The sequence below is a fragment of the Ambystoma mexicanum genome, chromosome 6p, assembly GCF_040938575.1.
Source record: "Ambystoma mexicanum isolate Mex_15411 chromosome 6p, UKY_AmexF1_1, whole genome shotgun sequence".
Classification (NCBI taxonomy): Eukaryota; Metazoa; Chordata; class Amphibia; order Caudata; family Ambystomatidae; genus Ambystoma; species Ambystoma mexicanum.
Window position 1 is genome coordinate 1,422,233,133 of NC_090935.1, and position 19,084 is coordinate 1,422,252,216.

General features: G+C 47.1%; 1 protein-coding gene across 15 annotated transcripts in view; it reads left to right on the forward strand.

Moving 5' to 3' along the window:
• The window catches only part of SEC31A (SEC31 homolog A, COPII coat complex component), a 998,112-nt gene that overhangs the window by 592,819 nt on the left and 386,209 nt on the right, over window positions 1-19,084 (forward strand). For all 15 annotated transcript variants that reach the window (XM_069626136.1, XM_069626132.1, XM_069626133.1 and 12 more), the window contains one exon: window positions 6,664-6,736. In XM_069626136.1, the coding sequence (XP_069482237.1) occupies window positions 6,664-6,736 (73 nt within the window). The remainder of the gene's footprint in view (window positions 1-6,663; window positions 6,737-19,084) is intronic.

The following is a 19,084-nucleotide window of genomic DNA, read 5'->3' on the forward strand; positions in this document are numbered from 1 at the left end:
TTTTTGAGATCAAATAGGGCTGTCTGTGTACTGTGTTTAGGACGAAAGCCTGATCGTCTATCCCCTAACAAATTATTATTTTCTAGATGTGCTTGGATTTGGGTTTATACAATTTTTTTCAATTATTTTGAGGAGGAAGGGTACTGTGGTTATGGGTCTGTAGTTGGTGGGTATCGAGGGATCCAAGGTTGTTTTTTTGAGAAGGGGGTGACCCAAGCTTCTTTGACATTGGCAGGGATGGAGTTGGTAGTGAAGGAGGAATTGATGAAGTTTGTGATAATAGGTGCTAAGGTAGGGGCACGTAGCTTGACTAATTTGGCGGGGAAACTATCGCCTTTACAATTGGATGGTTTAAGGGAGGCGATGGTCTTGAAAACTTGATCTTGAGGGACCAAAGTGAAGTTGAACTTGGTTGCAGTGGCTTTATTGTTGGTTGGAATGATAAGGGTGTCCTCAGGTGTATTTTCCAAGAGTTTTTTTTTCATGAGTCTTTTCTCTTGGTGAGAGTTGATTTTGGAGGCTAAGGTGTTCTGGGGGGTTGTACACCATGCTTTGCTAGGCCTGACTGGGCTAGCGGGGGGATTGGGTGATTCCAATTCCCTAATAATGTAGATTTAGCTCTTTACTATTGGAGGAAGTGTTGTTGATGTGCATGTTCAGTTCATTTGCTTTGGGGGCAATGACATCAGATTTGTATGTTTTAGTGGCTGTCTGTAGTTCATTGATGGATTCAATAGAGGTGTTTTTTTTGTTTGTTGGATGTTCTAGTGCTCTTCCTTTTCTTTTTTTTTTGTCTCAACGCGATGAGTTCTTCATTGAACCAGGAATTGCTTCTATTGGCTGATCTGGGGATTTTTGTTTTACGTGGACTACCTCATCAATGGCTGTTTTGAGGCAGGAATGATAGATGACAGAGATGTTATCTGGATTAGTATTCAGAATGGGCTGCGTCTCCAGTAATTTTGTGAGGACCGGGGTCAGGTTTTCTAATGTGAGCTTGCGCATGTTTCTCACCATGATATGGATGGGTGATGACAGTGATGTCTCTTGTCTTTTGGGTATAATTAAATTGAATCGAATTAGATGGTGATTTGACCATGTAAAGGGATAGATTGGTATTTAATGTTAGAATCCAATCTAGGTTTCTGCCTTTTGGGTGGGTGCGTTAACTATTTGAGTGAACTGCATTTCTTGTAATGCTGTGCGGAAGGCTGTGGCTTTGTGGTCTCTAGGGTCATTAAATCCGAGGTTGATGTCCCCTAGGATGATAAATATAGTGTTAGGCTTGAGGAGGGGGGTGATGAGGAGGGGGATGTCTATATCTGGGTGATTGGTGGAGTTAGGGGCTCTGTAGACGATGAGGAAGTTAATGGTGGTTTTTGGATCAATAGGAAGTTTGAGAGAAAGAAGCTCGTAGCCATCTACTGTTTCAGGATCTGAACGGTAATGAGGTTTTAGCTATTATAGCTACTCTTCACATAGCATCTGTTTGGCCATCCCTTAAGATGGTGTAATCAAGGGGGTTAGCTAATGTCAGGAGGGGGCCGGATGCTGGATGAAGCCAGGTTTCGGTAACTATTATACAGTCTAGTTGTTGCTCCAGAATGATGTCATGAGTGTTGATGGCGTGTGCACCTAATGAGCGCACATTTAATAAGGCGCCTTTGAGTAGCAGGTTAGGTGGAATTGCGGACAGGCATGTGTGTGCGTAGCAGGTCAGAGGATACTGTATTGACTCTCGGTTTTGGTCTGGGGTTCTGCTAGTGCCACTGTTATACATTAACAGTGATGATCTGTTTAGCGGGTCTGTGGTGTGGTCACTTGGGGAAGATTTTGTTTAGGTGGAGCGGGAGAGGCGAGTGGTGATCTCGTCTGATAGTGATGTGGACTGTGGTGTCGGTGGGTGTGTGTGGAGAGCCTTATCCTCCTGGTAGTCTCCTGTATGTGTTTTGTGGTGGAAGGTATGTGGGTGAGAGTTCTAGCACTAAGGCAATGCTGGCGTGCAACTCCCAAGCAAGGCATGGCCTGTCTAGTCGTAGTGGAGGTGTTAGTGGGACTAGCTGTAAAGGTAGGGGGGATTGGAGTGAGGAGGCTCTGTGGTTTCTATAAATTTTGAGGTAACCGGTGGGACAGAAATGCTCTGTATGTTGTGGGGTGGGAAATGCTGCAGTTTTCGGCAGGAAGGGGATAGGGCAGGGGAGTGGGTGGTGTGTAGGACACCATATGCGAACCATGCCTGTGGCCATTTGCATGTAACTGCCCCCCCGAGCAGTCTTGGGAGGTTGCCACAGGACTGTCCTGTGGGGTCATAGTACCATCTGATAGTATCCTATGGCGGCGCATAGTAGTGGGGTGGATAAGCAGTATGAACATATAGTGGCTAATGTAAAACAGTAACATTGATATTTGCAGGTTGACTCGGGGGAACAACATGTAAGATATAGATCGAGTATTTACACAGTGGTAGTTGGAGCAATATGCATGTGTAGCATTATGAATTGATTACGATAGTCACGGTGTAATTGTCTGGGCGATATACAGTAGTGAGGTCCTTGGAGGATCTTGTCTAGCGGGTGTCGTCGTCCGGTGTGGAAGCAGAGAAAACAGGACAATGGGGAGCGGAGTTGCAGTCCTCAAGTACAGCGTGGCTTAAACAGGGTGAGGGATGCATTAAGGTGAGCTTTTAAAGTTTGCAAAGGGCAGTTATGAGGGGACTCAGGATGGCTAGTTCATGGTAGGTTCGGGGAAAAATGGGAGTTGCCATTAACCTAGGACCGAGTGGGGTCTGAGTTATAGGAGTGTGATACCTGTATGCGGGTTGGCTTGGCAGTAAGAGATGGGCTGTTTACATCAAAGAGTTCAATGCAGGCGATGTGCTAATCGGTACAGGAGCATGTTATTGGTGAAAGTTCTGGTTGTACAGCGGTTGCAGAGCCTTTAGGATTTGTGGGTGAAACGGTCGCAGTTGAAGATCACGCACAGCAACATCACATGGGAATGAAGGGTGCTTACCGGAAGGTTGAGACAAGTGATGGAAAAGCTGTATGTAGGACGTGAGGCACAGCTGCTGGCTGCTCCCGGCTCCCACAGGCTCGGGACAGGAGCCTTTGGTGTGTGCCATATATACTCCGACTGTTTTAGATCAGTATAAAGCAGACCCGGGAAAACCATGGCCAGTTTTACTCTTTAAGAAAGTCGCAATATATTTCAAGGTAGGTAAACCCTATTGGTGAGCTTTAACACTTGGTCAGTTAAGAATACCAAAACAGAACTGACACTTATTACTTTACAGAAGGGGCGAAACACCATTCAAAGTAAAGCAACTTGTACACTTTTTAAAGTGGCAGGATGCAACTAATAGGTAAGCATAAACTTAATGACACTTTGTAACAACTTCTTTCACAGAGATACAGTTGCGGCACTAACTTCCTTAGCAAGTAAGTACTTTTACACTTGTTATACATTCAAGGCAGAATCCCTTTCTTATCCAGTCCTTCCCTAATCTATTGCAAGAGTTCTCTCGGTGGCAGTAGAGGGACCCTAGTGGTTTAGGTGCCGGCTGTAGGCAGGTTGCAATAGGATTTAGTTACAGGAAAGTCAAAGTCCACAGGAGATCTTCTTAAACAAGTATTCACTTTCGGAGTTTAAGTGTTCAAGGACTTAATAGAAAGCTCCCTATATGCGTTTGAGCATTAGGCATGGGCAGGTGGTATGGGCAAAATCCCAACCACACGAATCGCCCACTAAGTCTCACTGGAAGCACACCAGACTTAAGGCAAGTATTAACCAAGCCCACACAGTACTTAAGAAGAAAAGAAGAGCTTAGTAGTGGATGCCTTCGGGATGCAGCAGCACAGGACTCGGACCCTGGTTTCTTGGTCTTGAGATGAAAGAACTGGATACTGGAAGGGAAGTTGCAATAGGAGTCATGAGAGGAGGCTTCCAGCAAAGGTTTCTTCAGATTCTCGTGGCTCTGTGGACGTGGTGCCTTTTTACAGCAACCAGATGAAGAATGAATATCGCTGGTCGGATTCTCTTCACACTTTCGATCCTGCACTCTGGTGAGGGATTCAAATCATGTCTCTGGAGATCTAGCAGCAGTCCTACATTGTTTCGGACAGATTCGGACTTTGGAAGGCCATACAATGCACTGAAGCTCGAGGTTCCAGGGTATTGGCGGTTTGCAGCCCAGCAAGGTCGCAGCACATCGTTGGATGGCTGAAAATGCAGGTCTTCTTGAGACTAGTGGATCACACCAGCCTCTGCGTAGAAGACCTCGTTTTTGGGACTCCCCAGGCCGATTGGAAGCAAGGGTTGCATCAGGCTCCCGTTACACAGCAGGTTCTCCGGTCCCTGGGAATCGCTACAGACCTCTTTTATTCATCTTCCTCTTCGGATTCAGCTCCAGTGGTCGACTTGTCAGCAGCTTCCAGGTTCAGAGTATTTATCAGGAACTACAGCACAACTTATGCAATCTCTCCCTGCTGTTTACAGGAATAGGCGGTCTAGATATCCAATCGGGACAGCCATCCCCCCATTGAGACTGGTTTCCTTTCAGGCAAGGTGAAAGACAAAGGGCTGCAGCGTTTTGGACTCCTCTTGTTTCCTGCCATCTCAGACACTTTTGAGCCTTGGCAGGGAATACGAAGGATTCCTGCCGAAGACAATACTTCCACTGAGGTAGATTCCCCCTAGAATCAGAAAGACCTCAAACACAAGCACACAAAAAATGGTGACAAAAGTAGCCCACCTTTCTAGCAGAACGGTGGCCTTTCTGTGCATTACTGAGGCTGATTTAACAGCCTGCAAGTAATACAACTAAAAAGACGGTGAGGTAAAACCACTGCCACCAGCCATTCAAGTAAACTTGCAATTGTAAAACATTTTTTTATCAGGTAAGTAAGAAGAGCACTCCACATAAGGTGGGGTGTGCTGGCTCACTATATTAAATGTAAAGGGGATGCACCCCCCCCTCCCAGGAACCATTGTTCACCCAAGTAAATTAAAGAGAAATGAACAGTGAAACCCGAAGGGGGCAAACCAGCCTAAGCCCAAAAATCATAGGAAACAAACTCCAATCAAAAACTATGGAGAGACATAAAAAGGTTACCCATAAAGAGTAAAAGATTAGGTGATTGGGGTCGGGGGGGCAAGGAGAAATAATCAAGTGCAAGCAAAACGTTCTGGGGTTGACACAGGTCAGGAAGATTTATCATAAATATGAAAATCTTAACTAACGGTAGTCTATATTTGTGTTCTTGCTGCTGAAAGTCAGAGTAAATTAAGCAATGCATAACACTCATCTGTTTTAGCATGGAGCTCAAATCCATTCCCCTTGAATACATTAATCAAATGTTTAAATACCTTTTGCGTGCCAATCTCCGGTTCTCATATTTGTTATTGCACACAGTAGCACGGACTGCTATGGTATCACATGATCAAAATATTTCCATGTATTCCATTCTTGTGAAGCTTTGTATATTAGATTCTAATTAAACTAATCTGGCTGCCCCTCTACCATTGCTCAAGTACAATTCAACTCCACCCAAAAGCAAAGTGGCATCTACCTTGCGTGCACTTATAATAATTTAGTCCCATAAACAAAGAGGCTCTTTGATCGAAAGTATTTTACACTTTGCTGTATTGGCAGGCCATAATTGTGCCATATCTCAAGTCTACAGCGTGGGTTTTTAATGTTTCACAAGTGAGGGTCTGGATGCATTCTCTTCAGTTGGTTCCGTGCCCATGAAGTGGGACCAATTTTTCCATTCTGTTGGACTTTCTTCCACTGCCCTTCCAGCTACTCCAGCAGCATTTGTATTGATGGAACAGAAGTGCCCTAAAAAGGTACAAGGCAGTGGATTTTTTCACTGCTTGCACCACCCTGTCCCAGTTGCATGGGTATGAGTTTGGTTTGGGAAATTGAACATAAAATGGTGCAATCTCTTCTGCTGTAGGGCGTGTAAATACTCAACCTTCGCTATGGAGTTAGTCATGTCAGTATGAAGTGATTGTCAACTGGTCTTTCCCTCTATATGTCTGATCAGGTCAGGGAGGGGTGACTTGTTTTCCCCACACACAGATTATTGTTCCAGACTTTGTCCCGAAGCTCCTGGAACTTATTATATCCTTTCAAACTACCAACCCACCCATTCTTTGTAACTAACGGAGAGCAGGGTGAGGGCCCTGCATTGTCTTCGAGCGATGCTGGCGGCACAGATCTGAGGAACCTGCCTGTAGAAACTGCTTGGTGAGTCTTTTATTCATGAAGCTGCAGAGGAAAATCATTGATTAGAGGCATCTGCTTGTGTGGTGGGAAGTAAAGTTTAATATCACTTTAATACTCGTTCTGTTTGAATGTCTGCCAGAGGCAAGGTTTGAAGGAAATGGTTGTGCCTGGTTGGGCTCGCAGGCTTGCCATTTGTGTTGTACCCCTAGAAGACCTTGATGAAGGTGTTGTGTTCAATCTGTGTCCCAATGCTGTCTGCAAGGTACTTGGTTTCTGAAGTCCCAATTTGGCAGCGTGGAATGTTTGGTCTATGACAAATCGGTAGAAATATTTGTGACCAACATAGAATGTGTCCTAGTTTGTAACAGAGTGCTGAAGGGGTCAGCATGCCTTTACCAAGAGCTTGACAGTATTTTGTGCCTTTTTCTTGTTAGAATGCAGCAACGGGTGAGGAAAGCGAAGAGCCCCCTACAACACGAGAAACATTCAATATTTCTGTCAGTGGAGGTAAGACCTGGAATTTAATCCACTGCAGAAGTGAGAAAGTCTGTGATGTTCTTAGATTTAAAGTTTATGAATTCATCTGTTAAGTGTCTTGGAGACTTTGAGTAATCAGATTACCTTGCAAAAACAATGTTGCTTGTTCTACTTGATGGTAAGTAAACCTCTATTCCCAGATCACTGGAAACCTTTGTATTTTATGCAAGTATACTTACTTACTCTAGGGTATGTTAATAGGTCAAGCCAGGCAAGGGAGCTGGAGAGACCGTAGTAGAGGTCACTGTGCCAATTTAGCCTACATGACAGTGGCTTGAGGGATAGTGTTATCAAAAAACTCTAGGGCCTTGTGTAGGTGTAGCCTTAAATGTTTTAAGTTCGATGCAGTTTGTAGCCCATCCTTCCAAAGTCTGCGTCCGACGAGGAGATCCTTTCCATCCACACCATTCAGGGTTATGACGATGAGGAAAACGTTGGAACACCCGCCGGATGCGACGATGACAGTGACAACAACATTGGTGCTCGTCCCCCCCCCCCGCCCCGCCAGTGCCTCCTAGAGACCTTTCGCTGGACATTCTTTCAACCCTCCACACGCTGGTGTCAGAGATACAGAGGAGGATGCCGACTGCGCCACCCGCTGCACAGCCGGCGACACCACTGCCGGTTACCCCATTGACACCCGGGTAACCTCTGTCGAAGAAGAGATATTCCACACCTCCATTCCAGCCGTCGCTACCCTTCCACCCTAAGAGACGGGGTCAGATGATGGCGGGATGAGAGACCATTCCCCCCCCCCCCCCCCCAGTCCCCCTCACCACAGCCGAGAGCTTCTCCACCAGACGAAGTGGAATCCTTCCATTCCATGATCACCCGTGCATCAGAGCTTTTCCAACTGACTCTGGAGGAGAAGGAAGGTTTCTTGTATCAGCGCCGGGAGGCGAAGAGGCAGACCATTCTTTCGGTCCCGATCCTGGACGACATTTGGGATGAGGGGCTGGCACTGCTGAGGAACCCCACCTCAGTCCCGGCAAAGAGAGACACAGAAGTAGTACAGGGCGCTGGACTCTGCCCCCAAGTGCCTGCGATCTCAACCGTCGCCGGACTCTGTCTCGGCAGCCGCCAGGAAGAAATCGTACAGCTCAGCGTTTTCTACACCCGGACAACGAAGGGAAGTAATTGGATTCCATGGGTAGAAAGGTCATCTACTCAGCGGCGACGACGGTTAAGGCTGCCAACACCTTAGTGATCGTGGCCAGGTACGACCGGGAGCTTTGGTACAAGATGGCTCTGCTCCTGGACTTCCTCCCCAATGACAAGCGGGTCGAGACCTTGGAGATCTTCAGGAAGGCCAGGTGTCGTCGGACCACACCATCAGTGTCCCTGGGCATTGCGGACACAGGGTTCCACCAGATGGGAAACAAGGTTTGCCTTTGCCGTCGTGGCTGGCTCAAGGCCACCAACTTTAAACAAGAGGTCCAGACGAGGGTTCTGGACATGCCATTCGACAGTCAACCTGTTCTGGAAGCCATCGATGAATCCCTCCAGGCCATCAAGACGGACACGGAGAAAGCCCGTGCCCTGGGCACTCTGCAGCAACGACGGCCGTCCTTTTGTTCTTCAGGAGGGAACTCTAACAGGTCTTTGAAGGGTTTTGGCAGGGGGTCAATCTGTTACTTCCAACCCTCCTGCTCCTTGACCCAGGAATCCAACAGGGGTCGTTTCAAGGCCTTTGGGGGTGGCCACTGTCAAGGACCACAAAGCGACATGCCGACCTCCAAGCAACATTGAACCGTCCAGGACGTCTGGCGCCCGCCCTTGCACCCCGGTGGTAGGCCGGCTGGCGAACATAATCAGTGTGTGAGACCATCTCCACCGATCGATGGGTGCTGGATGCTCTCGCCCACAGGGACACCTTAGCATTTCAACAGCAGGAACAACACATCCCTCTTCTGCTGCTGGAGCTCCAAGCCATGTTAAGAAAAGGGGGAGGCGATAGAGCTGGTCCCACGGTTACTCCTGGGACTTGAGTAAATTCCAGAGCCCCGAAGTTCAGGATGGTCATGCTGCAGCACGTGCTCGGCCAACTGGAGCAGGGAGATTTTCTGTGGTCGTTTGATCTAGAGGACGCGTACTTCCATGTCCCATACACGTAAAGCATTGCAAGTTCCTGCGCTTCGTCATCCAGGGGAGGCATTATGAGTTCAAGGCTCTTTCCTTCAGACTGAAGTTGGCAGCCAGAGTCTTCAAGTGCCTGGCTCCGGTGGCGGCCCATCTGCGACTACAGGGGATTCACATGTACCCCTTACCTGGACGACTGGCTCATCCGGGCCAAGTCAAAGGACATTGCCGTCGATCACATGGCAAGAACCGTCCGGCTGCTGACGGACCTTGGGTTCTTGGTGAATTATGCAAAGTCCTGCTTGACTCCATCGCAGGATGCTCTGTTCCAGGAATCTAAACTCAACACGGTGACCTGCCTAGCGGCTCCATCGGAGTGGAGGATGTCGTCCATCTTGGGCAAGGTGTAACGGCTGTTGGCACTGAAGATTGCCACAGTGAGGACCATCAAGTCGCTGCTCGGCATGTCGCGCATATACATGATTCGGCTCTGCAGATTACGGATGCGTCCACTCCAGGAGTTCCTCGATGTCCGGTGGGTCCAGGTGTCCAGAGGCTTCCAGGACAGGATTTTGCTTGATGAGTTCCGTCGAGCGATAAGGTGGTGGGGTGTGCGCTCCAACATCCCTGGAGGCACGGACTTTCAGAGCCCCCCGTACAGGAGACAGTCACGATGGACTCTGCCCTGGAAGGATGGGGAGCCCACACTGGATGTCTTCACGCCAGAAGCATGTGGCGGCCGGAAGAGAAGACGCTGCATATCAACGTACTGGAACTACGAGCAGTATTTTAGGCCCTCGGGTCGTTTCTGCCGTCCCTCAGGGCATGGTGGTGAGGGTCTTCATGTACAATATCACCACAATGTTTTCCATCCGGAAGCAGGGGGGGCACCAGATCCCCAGCGCTCTCCAATGAGGCACAGGACTTGTGGAACTGGGCCACCGCCCAGGTGGTGATTCTCATTCCGTTTCACCTGGCTGGAGTCAAGAACACGGTTGCTGACTCTGTCAGCAGGGAGCTGCGCTCTTGCCACGAGTGGGAGCTTCGGCAGGATCAAGTGGACAGCCTTTTCCTCAAATGGGGCAGTCCCCAGATTGATCTGTTTGCGATGGCGATGAGCACCAAGTGCCAGAGGTTTGCCAGCAGGTTCCCCCAGCCGTGGAGCATGGGAGACACATTCTCCTTCCCTTGGGAAGACCTTGGGAAGACCGGTTTCTGTACACGTTCCCTCCTTTGCCACTACTACTTCGGGTAATCAGTCAACTCAGACTGTACTGGTGCAGGATGATCCTTGGCCGAGGCAGATCTGGTACCCGGACCTTCTCAGCATGTCACCATCCCCTCCGGTCAAGCTGCCAGTGGTTACAGATCTCCTCGCCAGGGAAGGAGGCGCAATTCTGCATCACAGTATAGGATCGCTGAACTTGAAGGCCTGGCTCCTGCAGCATTAGTTCAGTGTGGTTATGAGCTTACGGCGGACTGCAGGGAGGTACTTGCCAAGGCCAGGGCGTCAATGGAAGCGCTTTGACCTGGTGCCGGTCGCAGAAGATCAAACCTCTGAGGGTCACGGCCCCTCAGGTACTTCTGTATTTACCGTCATTGGCTAAATCGGGACTGGCGCATGCCTGCATCAAGGTACATCTCCCGCTACACCAGATCTCCGGGACGGTCTTCCTTGTGGTCATACCGTCTAGTCAAGGAATTCATCAAGGGACTGTTCCACTCCTTCCCGCTGGTGAAGGCTCCGGCCCCAGCGTGGGAACTCAATGTGGTGCTGAGTAGGCTCATGGGGGAGAAGGGGCTCCATTCGAACCTATGCATTCAGCTCTGCTCAAGTTTCTGTCGTGGAGGACAGCTTTCCTTGTGGCCATCACCTCTGCAAGAAGAGTAGGTGAGATCCAGGCCCTGTCCTGCAAGCCACCTTACCTTACTTGCCACAATACTAGGGTGGTGCTGCCGACGCAGCCCTCCTTCATGCCCAAGGTACCGTCGGACTATCATCTCAAAGACTTTGCACTCTCTGGATGTGGCTCGAGCGCTGACATTTTATGTGGCCCGCACAAAGAGTTTCCGGAAAACCTCTGCGCTTTTTGTGAACTTTGGTCCTGTGAACCATGGGAAGGCCCTGTCCAAGGCTTCCATTTCCAGGTGGCTCTCCGGCTGCATCATTCATTGGCACCGGTTGGCAATACGACCATTGCCTGGCCGTCAGAGAGCCCATTCTACCAGAGCGATCGCTGCTACGACAGCGTTCTTGTCTGGTGTACCCCTGCTGGGCATTTGCAGGGCTGCTACATGGAGGTTGACGCACACCTTCATGAAATTCTACTGCGTCAACAGGTATTCCAGGGAGGAGTCCAGAGTCAGCCAAGCAGTGCTGCGCAACCTGTTCTCTTGAAGGTGAGCCTGGTGAGATGAGAGATTGCTTCTGTTGAGCCTTGCCACCTCCCGTGGTTGTGCATGTGTGTACTGCTATGCATTCTTTATTCATGAGCATGGGAATCCATGCCAGACCCCATGCTCGAGAAGGAACAGGTTACTTACCTGTAACTGTTGTTCTCCAGCATGGGTCTGGCTTGGATTGACATGCAAACCCTCCCGCCTACACCTCTGCGGCTCTTCTCTTGGTCTTACTGCCACTTTACGTGCTACCAAATCTGAAGATGGCTGCCAGGGGAGGGGCTTAGGTAGAGGGCAGTCATTGGCTGGGGGCAGAATCACCCTGAATCCGTGATTGGTTTATAGGAGAAGTACAGTTCAGAAACTAAACTGAAACTGTTTTTCTTTTACTGAGGATTCCTAGCCTGACAGGGAAAGTTCATGGGCATTTGAATCCATGCCAGACCCATGCTGGAGAACGACTGTTACAGGTAAGTAACTTGTTCCTTCTAAATTGATGGTGGGCATGAGAACTTTGCATTGCCTACGTCCTCCCCAGCTGTCCTCGTAAGGTAACTTTTTTATAGGGCCGGTTAGAAAACATTTTCCTTTGCATCTTTCACCCATTGACTTCAAGTTGGCCCCAGCAAATCTGTTTTCTTATTATGACACTAGCTGATTCGTGGGTGAACCAAACTCGTCTGCACAATTCATTTTGTTTTTCAGGTGTACTGTGTTGGCCTTCAGGCTGCCAATGCAGAGAGCTTCAAAAAGCCACCACCTTACCTATTTCCTCGGCCTCCACGAGAAGTGCATGCCTCCTCACCAGGTAAAGGTTAGCACCCTATCTCCAGGTCCCAGCCCTTGAGGCACCGTTCTCCAAAGATCCTGAGGCTTTGGCACTCTCTCTCTTTCTCAACACCATTCTTTTGGAAGCTATTGATGCCATTGCCCCCCAACGATCTGCAAAGCCAAACGCACTAAACAGGCTATCACCTGGTTTACTCCTGAACTCTAAGCCCTATGCACCAAAAAGCATGCAGCCCTATCAAAATGACAAACCAGCCAACTTGCCTTGAGTTTAGCAAACTGTCTAATGAATATAAAAAAGCTATTGTCCTCGCCAAAGCAAACTCATTCAGCACCGGAATAGATGATGCCAAGTCCAACTGTAAAGAAATGTCGCCATCTTCAGAGAGTTAAAACTCATGCTGCTCCTCCCCCTCCTCAAGCCATCCTAAAGAATGAAGCATGGTGCGCTGACATACAAGCAGCTATGCTCCACAAGCTGGACACTCTGCAGAACAAAATCAGAGCAAATCAACTGAACCCACTCCTCTCCAATACGACCCAATCACCCTCTCCTAACCAGCAGACTACCGACACAACTCTCTTCTCGTTCAAAGACGTCTGTGAGACAGAAGTCACTGCTACCATGAAGAACATCAAACCATCCGTGTGCAAAGTGGACATTTGCCCAGCATCCCTTATCAGGGAATGCGCAGACCTGCTCACATCGTTCATCACAGCGTTCGTCAACACCTCCTTCACCTCAGGATTGGTTCCTCCTATTCTGAAAGAAGCCTGGGTTCGTCCCCTACTAAAAAAAAGAAAAAAAACCTCACTTGACCCATCCAATCCCAATAACTACAGACCCATAACCACTGTACCCTTCCTGCTCAAGATTCTGAACAGGCCAGGAATTCTTAGAATCAAATAACATTCTAGGTACCGGCAATCTGGCTTCCGTCTTGGTCATCGCAACGAAACGGCCCTACTTGACCTGAAAAATCAAATTGACGATATCTGGGACACTGGCAAACCTGCCCTTCTCATTTTCTTAGATCTATTGGCGGCATTTGACCTTGTGGATCACAACCTACTTTGTCAACATCTCTCATCTTCAGCCTTCTTCGCTCCTAATGCAATCACCTGGATTGCCTCATTCCTTGAAGGAAGAGCCATGCATGTCTTTTCAGATCTAGAAGCTGCAAATCCAGACACCATCCTCTCTGGAGTAGCGTAAGGATCCTGCCTAACGCCCCAACCTAGTATTACATTTTTACTATCTCCCTTTTCAACCTACTAGACTCACTCGGCATCATGTACACCAATGATGCCGATGATATGCAAGTTCTCATCCCTCTCTCCGGCAACTATGAGACTGAATCCAACACCCTTAACTACATCTATGCCACCATCCACACATGGATGGCTGAACACTGGCTATGCCTGAATGGGGACAAGACTGAATTACTTCTGCTTGCCCCCACTGACTTTCACATCATCCTTGATGTGAAATACCAATCATTCACTATGGACAACATCACCATCCCAGTCTCCCACTCAGTCAAAACACTTGGAGTATACTTGGATACTAACCTTACCATGTCAAGACAAGCAAGTGCAATCGCTACCTCTGCAGCCTACTACAAACTCCTCAATGCCACCAGACCGTTCTTATGCACCACCAACTCTGACAATTGCGCGAGCCATCATAGGCTCAAGGCTAGATTACTGTAATGTTCTCTACACAGGAACCTCAGCAAAAAACCTGGACAAACCATTCAGAATAACGCCCTCTGCGCAGCATTGGGCATCTCCAAAAGAGAAAATATCTCTGCAGGCAGACAACAAGTGCACTGGTTGCCGGGCCGCCAGTGCATCTTGTTCAAAACGCTCGCCATCACGCATAAATGCATCAACCACACTGCACCTCCTTACCTATCCCACATACACCCTGCCTCCAGCTGCAAGACCCACTAGAACACCATATGCTAACCTACTGCTGGTCCCAAGAATTAAACATGCAAGAGGAGGGGGCGCTAGCTTCCCATTCATTACCTCTAGACACTGGAACTCACTGCCTCACTCCATCAGAAGTGAACCCTCTCATCTCGCCTTCAGCAAGGCCATCAAATCCAGATTGTCTACAACCGTACACACAACAGATAGGCCTCACCCTCACTATCTTTGCGACTCAGATTCCTCAAACCTAATAAACTGTATTGTATGACTACAGCTCAAATGTAACCTTGCTTCCTCCCATACGTATTCAAACAATGTATTCAAACAATGTAACTAAGCCTGCATACTCTAACGAGATAACCACCCACACTGATCCGACTAATGAAGGGCGACTGTGACGAGCCTAAAAAAATGTAAGCAAGACTTGTTATGACAGGCTAATGTAACCTAACCACCCATTTATGTGATGCAACTAAGACGTAATCGTGCAACAGCGCCTTGATGCCTCTGGGCTGTGTGAGCACTTTATATGAAATTTGTTTTGTGGATTCTTGCTTTCATCCATACTATTTAACGGCATCTGTGTTTCACTTTTGCAGCACACAGCACCCTATGTGCAGTGTTGCTGTGAGCCCATTTGGCTCTCCTTTCATGTTTATTTTCCTTAAGAACTACTGTTCTCAAGGTTAGAGGGATGCTTTTTATCCCTTTCCTTTTCCTTTTGTGAGATCAGCACACGCCACCCCATGTGGAGTGCCCAGGGGGTTCCCTCGTATACCCTTTCTCACTGCTCCTGTAACATTTCTGTGGGTGTTGAGCATCCCTGAATGGCTGGTGGCAGTGGACGTGTTCTACCGACTTTTGTGCAATTTCTACTTTCAGGCTGTCATCGCAGCTGTGGCTATGCACAGAAGGATCGTCATTGACCCAGATGGTGGCTTCTTTCTTTTTTTGCCATTTTGTGTGCTTGTCCTTTCTTAGTCCTTCTGCCAACCCAGTGTCGCAGAGGTCCTGGTTTGACATTTCTTTGGCAGGGACCCTTTGTGAAGCCCTCAGCGAGTCTAGTGTTGTCTGTGTGGACAGGAAGCTTGGGAGGAGTCTGGAACTCTGCTTTCTTTGTCATGTGGGATCCCTGCCTGGAACCGTTCCAACTCTATGGTCACCCCCCAACCTCCACTCCGGCCCCAGAATTTGAATGTAGCATGAGTGTTGACTGGCTGGGTTCCTGAATAAAAGGCAAGGATCCTGAGACAAAAGACAATTCGACCACTGGAACAGAAAAATCGAAGAAGATGACCAGAGATGCCTGCAGCACCTTCCGGCAACCAGTGAAGCCCAGTGAAGTGACCGCTGCTGTCCTGACACCTTTTTCGAATGGACAGGGAAGCTCCGAAGAGGACGACTTCCTCCCTTGGGCTGGTTGGCATAATCAGTCATAAGACTACCTGCAATTTGAGCCATCCCATGATGTGCTTTGACCTTCCTGGGCTGCAAACCTCCAATACCATGGGACTTGCGAGCATCCTGTAGTGTATCGTCTTACAAAGAACACATTTTCCTGAAACTTTGGTGAGCACCTGCTAGACCTCCAGAAGAAAGTTTCCACTCCTCAAAGTCCCCTCACTAGAGTGCAGTACCGAGCAAGTGAGGTGAATCAACCGGATGAAAACAGTTCACTGGTGTCTCTGAAAAGGCGCCACATCACAGATATGCGTTGGAGCATGAAGAATCCTTTGCTGGGAGCCCCCTCTCTCGACTGCTGCTGTGAAATCCCATCCAGGGTCCCTCCTTTCGTCACCACGACCAAGGAACAGGAGACCTGGTCTGCTACCGTGTGAAGGCATCCAGCTTAATCTTCATCGCTGCTCCGAAAGTACTGCAGAACTTGAGGTAATACTTACCTAAAATCATTCTGTCGCTCCTGTGTGGCCAGGCTTCACCCATTCACGTTTGCCCAGGCCCGACGCTGAAACGCATGCAGGTAGTCTTCTACCAAGTCCCTGAACCCTTTTACCCACAATAACTGTTACTTTACTGCTCCAGAAGATTTCCACAGGAACCTTTGACTTTTCTACAGCTTGTGCCTGTCGTTTTGACTTCCTTCTGACCCTGAAAGAGACTCAGAACTAAATAGGAAAGGGCTCTTGAAGCCTAGGCTCTGTGAAAAGATTAAGTAACGTACCTTGGGTTGGTGTTGCTTCTATCATAAGGATCTGAAACAGCGTTAAGTTCTTGCTATTCCTGAAACTGAATAACCCCCAACGTTTACCATAACACTGGTTTTACTCCCCTAGAATTACATACTACCGTTCCATAAGTGTTTTAATGTTGAAGAGATTTGTACCGTGCACAGTCACCACCGGAGTGGTCCCCAGGCACTCTGGCAGATCTGAAAAGGAGGGTGTGGAAAAAAGGAGACTTAGTATGGTGTAGTGGGAATAGGAAAGTGAGAGTTGTGATGTCCCTTTTGGCAGCTTCAGTTCGGTTTTTACTGTTAGCTGAGCTGAAGTATGTATTTTGGGTCGGTGCAAATTACCATGTGCTGTTGTGCCGGGTTATTGATATTCAGATTTGATGTTGGGTTGTGTTGTTAGTCTATTGTTGCAATGTGGTGAAGTGTATGCAGATTGCTGTACACAGAGGTGGTTGTGTGTTTCTGTATGTTAAGTTTATGTGCAAAGTTGAGGTTTTAGAGCTGGGTTAGCAGGTTTTTCTGGAGATACCAAAACAGGTGCACAACTTAGTATAATAGCTGTATAAAGAAATGTAAAAAATACTAATATTTAAATTTTAAGGTGCGGGGAGGAACTGAGATCCTGGTACAAGACCTCTACAAATAGCAACAAAGAAGAAGATTCAAGCTTTGAACCCTCCCATCCCCTGCACACTATAGGGTGTGTTGGATAACCAACTACTATATCCTCAAGGAAATAATTACTGTGGGTAATTAAAAAGCATTCAAACACAAAAAGTTTTTTTTGTAAAGCACGTGGGTGCATATATTATTGATTTTAAATTGTAATTTTGAGTAGCAAAAGAAATCTCAGTATAATTGCATAAAACAGGATACATAGCAATTCTAGCTCCATGAACATAATCATTATTCCTGTGATTCCAATGGTCACAATGTTAATGTTTTCACATCCAAAAAATTGTCTAATTAGTTTTAATTACATAGTTTAAATTCATTGGAATACCATGTTAGAAGTTAGCTTAAATGTACGTCCTAAACAGAACTTTTAGAGAACACTCAGGACCCACATGGAGCAAAGAAAAGTGTCTGACATTGCCCTTAGATTAGAATGATAGAGTAAAGTAGAGAGGAGTATTCTAGACACAATATCGGGCATCCCTCCAACAAGCCGGGATGAGGCATGTGTTCGATGCCGGGACTTCAATTGCAAAGGTAAAGGTATATGTACTGACTCAAGATGGATCTCAACTGGGAATCCCAAAAGGAACTAGTCCGATCTGAAAGGTATAAAGGTAGGGAAAGAGAAAGGAAGTAATATAAAAAAAAAAGTAAACACTAGAATGGAATACTGTGCCAACAGATGACTGCAAAACTTACAATCTATCTTATATTCGGCGGGATAAGTGCCAATAGATATTCGTGTTAATCAGCAATCTTCCAAAAAAACGCATGGCGCTCAGTCTAGCCCAATAGCAATCTCTAAGGAGAGCAAGGAAAAGTAAAGATAAATAAAATGAACATCAATGCCAGTCCAAAAATCAGGTCCAATGTGACCAGAGACAAAAGAACAGGCAGTGTGCAAAGAATGAGAAAACAACTAATTAACATACCCAGGTGTTGCAGAATGGGTAAAAGTTCAAGTCAGCAAACGCCCTGGAGTGGATCCAGTGGAGACATGATGGCGATTGTACCATACACGGGCGACGTGAAAAATCGATAATGGAATTGCGTTACTAAAGAGGAGTAACCAAGAGAGAGGATTGGTGAAGAAGCGATCGCAACTCTATAGTTAAATGGAGAGTTCCTATTGAAATGATCATACACATTCAAATGCGTTAAGACAGACCTGTAGCTGCAGGATCGGTAGTGTTGAGTAAGAAAAGCGTGAAGGCATCGGCGACCGTTGCCATAGTGACAGGGTCCGCCATAAAAGAGAGGTGGAATCAGAACACGTGAGCCGAATAGACCAATGGTGAAGATTCTAAGCATCGAAGTAAAGAAGGGACTACTGATGTCCTCCTGAAGACCATGGGGCGGCCATATTAGAATATGTTCCTAATGGGGAGCCGACAGGCAACAATAAGTAAAAATGTGAAAACGTAGTGCGGTATGTTCAGGGGTACTAATACCAACTGGTTCCATATAATGGATTGCCAAAAATTGCCGGAATGTAGAGATGGGAGTAGAGAGATAAAACAATAATAAAATGGAGTTAAAAAATAAATACAACACGAGATGGCTAGATATATGTGCTGCGTCCAGCACAAAATCGCTCGCTACAAGTAATAGAAGAGGAACAAGAGTTCCTAGTGGAAGTAGAAAATAAAAGTTAGCCGGGCAATGTCAGAGCAGATTCTCGCACCAATAGGGCTTAAGGGCACAGCCTCTCACCGAATCTCAAAGTCTCATGATGGCTAAACAGATATACAAAAATTAACATGTACAGTAAGGAATGTTTTTGGACATTGGGAAACAATATTAGCAATTATAAAAGTAGGTATGGTGCTAATTCTAACCATATGTCAACACAATCTAATGACAGGGCATTGGTATATACAACCTAATTTTTTTCAAGATTTTTTGATAAGTGTACAGAGATAAGGGTAAGCTAGAAGTAAAAACTTCTCATGTAATTGTCAGCATGGTACAAAATACTTTAAATCAATTATGTAGCATAACAAGAGATACTCAAACCTCCATGATTGAGTGCTCATGAGTACTAAAAACAAGTCAACCATCACAAACAAGATTAATATTTACAAGTTGCAGAGAAGATCATATTAAACAGTACAGGTATAGCAGGGGGAGTAGGATAATTGGTGATGCTGCAGATGGGGGGGGGGTAGTCAGATGGTTATCCAGAATGGCTAGCTAACATAATGGCTTTAGTGCAGGATATGATCACCAACTGTTCATCA